The 10,450-nt window shown below is 41.8% G+C and overlaps 1 protein-coding gene across 2 annotated transcripts in view; it reads left to right on the top strand.

The window, feature by feature from the left end:
* evla (Enah/Vasp-like a) overlaps positions 1–10,386 on the top strand; it is a 35,315-nt gene extending 24,929 nt beyond the window's left edge. For both annotated transcript variants that reach the window (XM_028565806.1, XM_028565805.1), the window contains exons 4-13: positions 3,193–3,250; positions 3,559–3,620; positions 6,233–6,486; positions 6,672–6,787; positions 7,063–7,090; positions 7,682–7,724; positions 7,880–7,940; positions 8,193–8,250; positions 8,352–8,409; positions 8,931–10,386. In XM_028565806.1, the coding sequence (XP_028421607.1) occupies positions 3,193–3,250; positions 3,559–3,620; positions 6,233–6,486; positions 6,672–6,787; positions 7,063–7,090; positions 7,682–7,724; positions 7,880–7,940; positions 8,193–8,250; positions 8,352–8,409; positions 8,931–8,968 (776 nt within the window). In that variant the 3' untranslated portion in view covers positions 8,969–10,386. The remainder of the gene's footprint in view (positions 1–3,192; positions 3,251–3,558; positions 3,621–6,232; positions 6,487–6,671; positions 6,788–7,062; positions 7,091–7,681; positions 7,725–7,879; positions 7,941–8,192; positions 8,251–8,351; positions 8,410–8,930) is intronic.
* The last annotated feature ends 64 nt before the right edge of the window (positions 10,387–10,450 follow it).

Genomic DNA, 10,450 nt, shown 5'->3' with positions numbered 1-10,450 from the left:
ATTTTCTCACCAAGAAGAGATTTGTTTGTTCGTGTGTACATTGTGTAGCTTACAGTGGTGTAAAGTAGCTAAGTATATTTACTTAAGTGCAATTTTGAGGCACATGTATTTGTCCTTGGGTATTTCAATTTTATGCTACTTACTTCATCTCAGCTTAAAATAGTATACTTTTTACTCCTCTACATTTATCTGACAACAAATAATTTACTTTTTTCTTTGATCACATTAAGACAACTCACACACACATACACTTGTCTCCTGATCTCCCATAAAATGCTTGTAAAGTCTGATCAGGCCCTATCTTGCTATGGGCTTCCTGTTCTTCCTGCCCCATAGCAACAGCCAGTGCCGTATACCATACACCACGTCAGCAGTAGAAACACACATATGCATGGATACACAACACGGGGTGATCATTTATCATTATCTCCTTCACACCTACTTCATCAATGTCAGCATAAAGGTTGTGAAGTGTTAATTGAGTAAATCCCTGAAGTCTCACCTAAACAAAAACAGACTGTTGTTGACGGATGGACCAGAGAGTCCGCAGGTGCATGCAGCACATCATGTTTTTGCTGTATTTCTGTTCTTGAATCATTTCTTGGAGGTTTCTGTTTCTGCAACAAATATTGCTGTGGGTGCTAAAACAATGTCATGCTGATACCTAAACAAAAGGCCTGTATTTACAAGACCTGCTTGCCTGCAGCAAGGTGCCAGTGAGCACTTATATCAACTCCCTTGTAGCTTTAATTGTGGTCTGAAAGCTCATTCAAGATCAGGATTGCTATTTTAAAATTGCATAACTAAGACTGATCAAAGCAAACCGTTAATAATTCAGTGTACCGTCTTGTTGCAGAGAGGAGTTTCTTTGCTTTTAAACCATCTGAATATTTGCTGAATTTAATGTGCAGCTTTGCCAGCAGAGCACATAATTACCATGAGCTAACGAGTAGAGTTCAAGGGAGTGTCAAGGAGTGAGGGAAACAAGACCTCTTCCAGGCGCCACTTCTTTTTTTCTGTGCTTCTCGTTATAGTAGCACAACAAAAGAATCCCACTAACCAGTTCAGCTATGGCAGAATGAATGGCGCTAGTTATCAGCAAGTGATACCTGCATTTATTATTACTGCCTGAGGACAATATTTTGTACTGTCTTGTTATTAGCTTGTCAGTTGCCTGTAAAGCACCTTTAATTGCACTAACCTGTATTAAGAAGTGCCATTAAATAAAGTCTGGTTGGTTGGTTGATTGATTGATTGATTGATTGATTGATTGATTGATCTGATTGATTGAAGTTTGATAGTAAAGATAATAAGTTAAAAGGTTGGAGGTCACATTTTTTAGCCCAAAATCTTTATAATACATGAATGGAAAGCTCTTGTAGTGCTCTATCTGACAGTCAAAATGACACCTTTGATGCAAAATTACAATGAATCCAAAAATACAACAGTCAAATGAAAAGTGTACATAACATTTGGTACAAAAAGGGTCCAACAATTCCATTTAAACCCTCGCTGTGTTCCACATTGTGCTTTTCAAACTGCAGTTCGAAGCCCCAGCTCTGCCTCATATTGACTGCCCCCGTCACCCCACCCGCCACCCCCATGCTCCAGACACAGCGAACGGAAATATTACTTGTGATGTCACAGCGGGCGTTGAAGTTTAATGACTGGTATTCTGGTGATATGTGATAAGTGCTCTCCCTGATGCTCCCCATTAATAGCCACCCCAGAATGAGGCTCTGGGGGAGGGGGGTCAACAAGCAAAGTGCTAAACTGAGATGGTCATGCGGCTGATAACTTGGTACTGGTCTTTAAACAATGTTGGCATAGTGACCTAAAAGCTGATAATTTATCTTTTGTTGACACAATTTTATTGCTAACCAATCCCATGTGTTTTGTTCCCTATATGTTTGGTTTTATATGTGCATGATATTTTCCTGTGATATTTCTGTTTATTCCACTCTCTTAGACTCTTTCCTGCTGTGGTTTGCAGTTGAAATTCCTGTGGCTGGCAACATATTGAGCAAATTACATTATAAACCGCTTGTTAGCCCTCCAGGGCAAAGTCACAGTTTCTCACATGAGGCCTGCTGTGGTCTGTTTATTCAGTAAGCACAGCTTCTCTTCCTGCTCTCGCTACTAGGATTATTTTATATAAAATTATTATAATTTTGAGGGCTTACAGATGGAAATGCATCTCATAATTACCTGAGTTATCTCACACTTATTATATGCAAAGTCTGAAAGATGTTAAACACACGTGTTTAGATCTGTTCCGAATCCTTCAGTGAAAACAACCCAGAAAGAGAGGCACAGGACAACTACACATTTCAACAGGATAGGACAGAGTGACTATAATAGAGAAAAATAGAAACAAAATGTGGAGTGAAAAAACAAAGCTACCAATGCACTTTCATGCTGTGAAATACTGTATGTAACAAACAAAAGTTGCATAATAGGGAGAATGGAAAGAAAGATCAGGAAGAAGGAAGAAGCCGGGGGGGGGGGAAGAGTAAATACAAATAGTTTAGACAGAGGAAAAAAAGAGAAGAAATGAAGAGAAGGAGGGAAGAAAGTTTAAAGGGAAAGAAGGTTGAGGTGTGAGGGTACCAGGTCTCAGCTGGGTGTTGTCACGCACCATCGAAACTTTATCAATTTATAGCATTAAGTAGCCAACCGTATTTAATTAATCAATCAATCAATCATTTAGTATATAAAATATCAGAAAACAGAACATATTCATGATATAAAATGGAGACAAAGCACCTGGGGAGCTTAAACCAGCCTACATTTGCCATTTTTGCTCAATACATTTTATCTGTGTCTTTTTTGCCCCCAACGGCATTAGGATTAGGCACTGGTTAGGGTTAGGGTTAAGGTTAGGGTTAGGCGCCTTGAAGGCAGCGGTCGCAGCGCTGCCTGGAAGGAGCCATTGGGCGCAAAAAACACTATCGAGCATAAATTACCTAAATATGAATGATTATCTAAATTGTTGTGGATACATCTTCTGTCAATTGACAAATAGTTTCAGCACTAAACATTTTTAAAAGTAAAGAAAGTTTGCACATAACGGAGAACTGTGGACAAGAAGCCTAACTTAATTAGGAATACCGATGATGGCTGATGTGTGGATTGACGGCTTTTTGCTTTAATGTGGTTGATTTTTTTTTTCTCCCCCTTTGTGTCTTTCAGGTCCAATCGTCCAGCGCCAAAATGGGCCTTCCTCAGAGGAAAGCGAGGCACAGAGGAGGTAAGATTTCTAACCGCTGTATACAAGAGCATAAATGAAGCTGTCTTTGCACAGAAAAGCAAATATTTATACATATAATATTACAATTCTGAGCATATGGAAGAAGGCATTTTAGATGGAAACACAAAACAAAGCGTCATAGTCCTCTTTGCAGCTAATTCTATGGAACTATGATCCCTAGAAAACCCTTTTTAAGATCTTAATTTAAGGACAGTGACTACACACAACTACACATCAGGCTTAATCTATTGAAACAGATTGATTGGAAATAACAGTTTATAGAACCGTGACATACTTCCACTTCATAGGATGATGGAGCAACATCAGATGCAGGCGCACAAGGAGAGAGAGCGACGAACGTCAGGATCAGGTGAGGTTAAACAAACACACCCACACCCGGCTATATAAACACACACAAAGCTGCTCTGGAGACTGAAATGAATTGAAGGGTGCATATCGTATTCTCCTAGCTACACAAGCTTTTTAGAAAAACAAACTGTCAACAAAAAGAACCTCAGTGCACACTCCAGCTGTCAACAAACATCTGCTTTGTTTTTTTTAACGAGAGAAATGATCAGTGTTTAGTCAGGCTTAGCAACACTTTTCTTTCCCAAAGCAAACCGATGATTTTATCAATACTAAATACCAGATATTCCAGACCCTGATAAAATAGGTTCCTAGAGGTAAACAGGCTTTCCCAATGTGCTTTGTGTTGGTGATCCCCGCCTTAGTTTCAACCACTACTCCCCGGTGTGTATGCCCTTATGCTTTTTTATCCATGCACACATGTTCAAGTCTGCCCCTTAAATACACATTCAGACTTAAACATCCTCCTTTGTTCCTGCTGTCAGTGGCGATATCAGTTACCCCCCTGTCCCTGCAACATGCTCTACTGCCATCTCTTTCTTCCAGCTACTGTTGGGGGTATGCCATATGCTTTCTGACCATGGCTCAGTCATGTTGCATTCTGCTGCTTGTTCTTTTTATGATATTTTGATTCTTTCTTATTTGCTATTGGCTTCCGTTTTTTGGATTGCTCCTGATTTTCTCATCTTTACTTGCTTGGTTGCTCAGTTGGTTGCTTTTCATTCTTCTCACGTTTTTCTCTTTTCTGTTTTCCTTTGTTTGTTGCCCTCCTCCGTCCTCCTCTTCGTCTGCATCTCCTCCTTCTGTCTCTCCTCTCTGTCTTTCTCTCTCTGCCCGTCACAGTCGTTTCCACTCTCCAATATAAAGTGTCCACCCCTCCCACCCACCCAGACACTCCTCCTGAGTACAGACAGTACAGAGCTAGCACACTGCCACCCTCCTACGCCCGCGTGGCCTCCTCCTCTCCTCCCTCCTCCGCCACCTCCTCTCCCTCTCAGGAGAAAGAGGTGGGGGCTGCTAGGGACAAGGCCCAGCTCTCCTCCCAGCTCTCCACCTCACTCGCCTCAGCCTTTTCCCCAGTCCAGGCAGGAGTGACCACCCAGGGCCGACAGGTCCGTCAGATCCCTCTGTCTCCTCCCACAGCAGCCCGCCACCTACACCTTCAACAACAGCAGCAACAAGACACCATGCTCCCCCCTAAACACGGCACCTGGTCCGCCTCCCATTTGCAGCACATGTATGCCCAGTTGCCCCCTTCCGCCTCCCCTCCTGTTATGATGGCCATGCCTGTGAAGCAGGGTCAGCCCACCCTCCCATTGGCTCACCCTCTACCACCCGTAAGCACTAGGATGAAGCCCCCACCTCTTGACCCAAACACCATGTCAGGCCATCACCAGTACCCCCAGCACCAGCCCCACCCTCATTCCAACGGCCAGCCAGATGGCTCCTACTCTCCTCATTCTCAGCATCTGCCACTCACCCCACAGTACTGTGAGGCTGTCCCCTTGCCTCCTCTGATAGGTCAGACAGCCCCAGGCCCAGCCCCCAGCCACCAGCCCCAGTACCCATCCACCTTCCACCCTCAGCAGCAACTGCATCCGCAACAACAACAGCAGCAGGCGTACCACCAGCAGGCCCAGCCCCCCACCTCCTCCTCCTCCTCACCCCCCTCTTACACTGCCATGTCTGACGGGGGCTCGCCCAAGAAGACCCCCTCCCCCGTCCCCCACCAGTCCCCCATGGTCAGCAGCAGTAAGTATGAGGAGGAGAGAGGAGGAGGTAGTCTCTCAGCAGTAGGATGTGCGTATGTGCGTGTGTGCGTGTGCGTGTGTGTGTGTGTGTGTGTGTGTGTGTGTGTGTGTGTGTGTGTGTGTGTGTGTGTTTTTTAAGGGAGTATATTTTCACTCTAGTGAATGCACCTTGCCCATAATGCTACACGAGAGCACGAAAAAGGCATGTGTCATATGCACACACAAAAATCAGCACTTGAAGGCCCTACACACCCACAGTCCACCTCCACACAGGCGTTTTCACTTATGTGGTCTGATTAGATCTGTTCTCAGGACCGTAAGGGCGGATCAAATAGTATTTAATATTTAGAGTATTTAAACATACATACTCTATTTGATTTGTCTGTTGAACCTTATTTTGTCATCAAAGTCACATTATTGTCACATGGTTGCAGGCAGTGACTGTTCTGAAAGTTCTTCTCACTGGTACATGCAATTCATTTAGTTATTGTTTTGTTTAGCTGCAGCTGTTTTCAAAAGAGTCCTCATTTGCAACTGTATTACCCTGAGACAATGATGTAACTTTCATACATACTAAAATGAAATGAAGTCCGTGGCTGCCTGTAAAGTACAAAATATAAAAACTTTATTTAACTGTATATAATCAGCCAATTTACCAAATATAGAATATTATACTATAAATAATGAATACCTCAGTGTGCTGCACGGTGGCCAGCAGTCTCAGTAAGTGGTTGTTAGGTGTTTGTTATATAGTGAGTGTGTAGCATATCGTTCCTCAAACGGTCTTCATACAATCTTCCCAAGGGCATAAAAGCTCAATCAAGCCATACAGCCATTAACCTATATGGAATTGTGCCCCTCCCAGGCCCCCCTGTCTCTGCAGGTCACCCATCTATGCTTTCTGTGGCACCTCCTCCATCTGCAGTTCCACCACCCATGGCTGGTCCTCCAGCCCCACCACCGCCACCGGGTCCACCGCCCCCAATGGCGGTGCCCCCACCCATGCCCCCTCCACTGCCCACTGGTGGAGGGCCTCCTGGGGGCCCGCCCGGGGCCCAGCACCAACCCTCAGGACTGGCTGCAGCACTGGCTGGAGCCAAATTACGTAAAGTCCATAGGGTGAGCCTCCATGGTTAAAGCTTTGGAGATCCAGTCCTTCTGGTTCTACTTTATCAGTAGCTACGTGTTGAAGCCGTGTTATTTGTGTATTTTATGGAGTAATAGGGTAAAGACACATAGAGCGCCCTTAGTCCAGAAACCCCCACAGAAAAAAACTGCAACCCATTTGGTAATGTGTTCTTCAGGATGAGAACAGTCCGCCCGGGTCTGGTGGCAAAAGTGACTCCAATCGTTCTAGTGGTGGCAGTGGAGGTGGTGGGGAGGGACTGATGCAGGAGATGAATGCCTTACTAGCTCGCAGGTAAAACAGCTACACCAACATATTCACCAGTCACATTTCCCTTGAATTAATCATGCAGAGAGACATGAGAAAATACCTGTTCTGTCAGCCATTCACCATATCATACTAACGTTTTCATTTTGGTCTTCCTGGTTCTGCTTTACTTGTAGTAAATGTTCATCTCAATAAGGAAATAAACTAAATAGTATTTTATCCATGTCTCAATCTTTCTGCACCAGTTACTCAATTATTTGTATGTGTATCTCACTGTTTGCTCATGTACTCACCTCTCACAGACGGAAAGCTTCAGAGAAACCTGATGAAGTAAGTCTTGTGCCTTAATAGTTTGACATTTTTGGAAAAATTGAATGTTAATGTTAGATGAAAATATTGATATCACTCTCATGTCTGCCTGTTGAATATGGAGCTGGAGCCAGCAGCCTGTTAGCTTAGCATAAATACTATAAGCCGGGGCAAACAACTGATCTAGGTCTGTACAGAGGTAACAAAAATCCACCTAAAGCTCACTAATTTTATAGTTGTTCTGGGGTCATGTGCTAGACTATTTCTTAATCAGAGCACAGTTTCCAAAAAATAGTTCAACATAATTTGGGAGCTTTTGAGGTGGTGGTAGACAGATTTTGTTACCTTCAGACAGAGCAAGCACGTTCCATTTCCAATCTCTGTGCCAAGCTGAGCTACATTAATAAGCTATTGGCGGTGGCTATATATATTTAACATATAGTATATAAATATAATATATATTTGAGAGTGATATCTACTCATCATAATAAGTGTAATTTCCCAAAATGTTTAACTATTTCTTTAAGATGTGATCTTAAATTTAACCTCTTTGGGATACTTGCACAAAGCTGATTTACTATTGTGTAGTGATAATTAATTTCTCTCCTGCAGGACGACTCCAGTGGCAGAGGGCCAGGTCAGCAGAACTCAACAGGTAGAAAACAAACCTTCTCACCAGATTAGTGTATAGCATTAGTCCCATAAAACTACAGGTTAGATGATAGGACAAGATATCTCCTGCACTGCGTTATAGTCTGCTGTTTCAGAGTTATTTTGAATTGATGTAATTTATTATTTCCCCCTCGCCAGATGCTCTAAAGAAGCCATGGGAACGATCCAACTCTACAGAAAAGTCGTCACTGGTGTCCAGGTCTGTAAATAAGAGGAGGAGGAGTAAAGGGAGTGTGATCTGGATATAATATAGCAAACCTCCAGCATTAACCACAGGGATAAATCATAAATCTCAACCTTTGTACTAAAGGCACTGTATTGTGGTAACAGAAATGAAATATGGATTTAGATTCTATAAATTGTTATGTTCAACAAAAAAAATGTAACAGCACATAATCCTTAAATATGGAGTGTGTAATGCTCATCCGCAGTTTATTCTTTTGTGTTGCAGAGTGAGACCCATCGGCAGTACTAGTGAATCAGACACAGAATTTGACAGGATGAAACAGGTTGGTATCAGCAACGCGTTTTACTTTTATGGGTTTAGTACTTTGTAGATGAACGGTTTTACCCTGCAATGTTGAACTCACAAGCAGGTTCTGTGTTGCAGGAAATCTTGGATGAAGTTGTACGCGAGTTGCATAAAGTGAAAGATGAAATCATAAATGGTAAGCAACGCAGTGGTTGTAAAGTGTATTGTACTGTATATCCAGGAGCACAAAGCATGTTTAATCTTTAATCTTTTCCACTCACTAGTTTTTACAACTCACTGGCAGTAAAATGTTACTAATCCTAACATGAAAAGGCTTGATGACGCCATAATCATTTTTCCAGCTAAATATTTGAACGGTTTCTCCCTCTCTTACTCACCCATGTACCTGTGCACTTATCTGGTTATAAGTGTTTACTATTGTCTGTGTAGTATTTCAAAAGGTATTTTATGTCATTTCTAAACTGTATGTATTTCTAATGTATTTATTTTCTAGCCCTCCTTCCCTAAATGGCTATGCCACTTGTCAGGCTGCCATTGTAAATAAGAACATGTTCTTAATGACTTGCCTGTAAAAATAAATAAAATAAAAAATTCCATTTTCCCACACATTTGATACAAACAAATACATGACTTGCAAAGTATAAGTGCAAGTTTTTGCTGCGGAAATGTTCACTGAAATGCGTTCTTTTCTTGTAGCCATCAGACAAGAAATCGGCAGAATCGGTACATCCTAATCTTATCTGAGCAACAGTAGGAGGAAAGCAAGAGGAGGAGCTGGAGGAGGATGGACATGCAGATGCACAGACACGAGGACCAGGGGAATGTTCTCTCAATGTTTCTGTGACCTAGCGACGCCATGATGCAAGTTGCAGAGATGTTGTGCCAACATTTGAGTCTGCTGGACAGCGAAAATGAAAGAAACAGAGCAAGGTTATTAAGACAGAGGAGCAGAAGACACAGAGGGATGGATAAAGAAAGATTAAAGGACTGACAAACTGAAACAGAGGATGACAAATACACTAAAAGATGAACTGAGGGATGGACGGACATTCGTGCTGAGTTTGGTGTTGTGGTCCTCTCTGTGCACCTAGACTCAGTCAGCCCAGTGTTGCAACTCTTTGTTCTCTGTTCAGTCCAATTCTTAAGAAGAAAATATTTTTGTTTTCTAAGTTTTTACTGTTTTATTATTTAAAAACTGTGGTGATGATGATATTGATGACAATGAGTATTTTATTGATATTATAGAAGGATAAAGGAATCTTGCACACCATTTATGTCAGCCTTTTATATTTTCTATCATTTTTTGTTTAGTTTATCCCTAACTATTTCATAACAAGCACAATATGGGCATAATGGTGCTGCAGACTCACCTGTCCTCAACTGGCATATTTAAACACACACAAAAAACAGGCTTTTTATGACCTTGTTCATACTGGTGTTGGGTGTGTCTAATCTTTTCTCTCCAGACATGTTGCAAAACGTGTTAATGTTTGAACCACAATTGGCCAAAATGACCTCTTTCTTTCATGTCGGAGGCTCAAAATATTGCAAATGAGAAATTGATTATTTGGCAATTAATCAAATAACACACAATAACAGTCTGCTCTACAACTCCAGTGTGACCGAGGTACACATTTTTCTCTACCTGTGCAGATGTGCGAGATAATTGAAACTTGGGGATCATTCACAAAAGCAGATAACTGTAAATGTGCCACCTGGTTTTACCTAGATATAAAACAATATAGTACTACCTATTAGCCATCCTATGCTTTGTGAACCTCCCAAGTATGCATGAAACCCCCATCTCTATGGATTAGTTTTTTTTATTTGATTTGGGGAAGAAGAAAAAAATACAAACGGTGGTACATTTATTATAGTGGTTTGTTTCCATGAAGATTCCCCTTTCTATATATGAAATGTTGAACTTGATAATGGTAGCAATGTGAAAATAATAAAGGGGGGTTGCTCTGAGAATATGCAAATCTAACCTAGATAAGAATGTGCAGAAAGTGAATGGTAGGCCTATGTGATGGTAGCTAAATGTGTCTGAAGGATTTGGTTGAATATCGGTTGTTGCATTCTATCCGCTCTGTCTGCTCTCAACTACGTTCTGATTTAAAAGCTGGAAGTAAATTCATTCAAACAAAAGCAATCGACGTGTCAACCATCTACGTGTGCGTGTGTGCGCATGTGTGTGTAAGTTTACGTTTACATGG

The sequence above is a fragment of the Perca flavescens genome, chromosome 20 (assembly GCF_004354835.1).
Source record: "Perca flavescens isolate YP-PL-M2 chromosome 20, PFLA_1.0, whole genome shotgun sequence".
NCBI lineage: Eukaryota > Metazoa > Chordata > Actinopteri > Perciformes > Percidae > Perca > Perca flavescens.
This window is presented reverse-complemented; position numbering and strand designations above follow the sequence as displayed.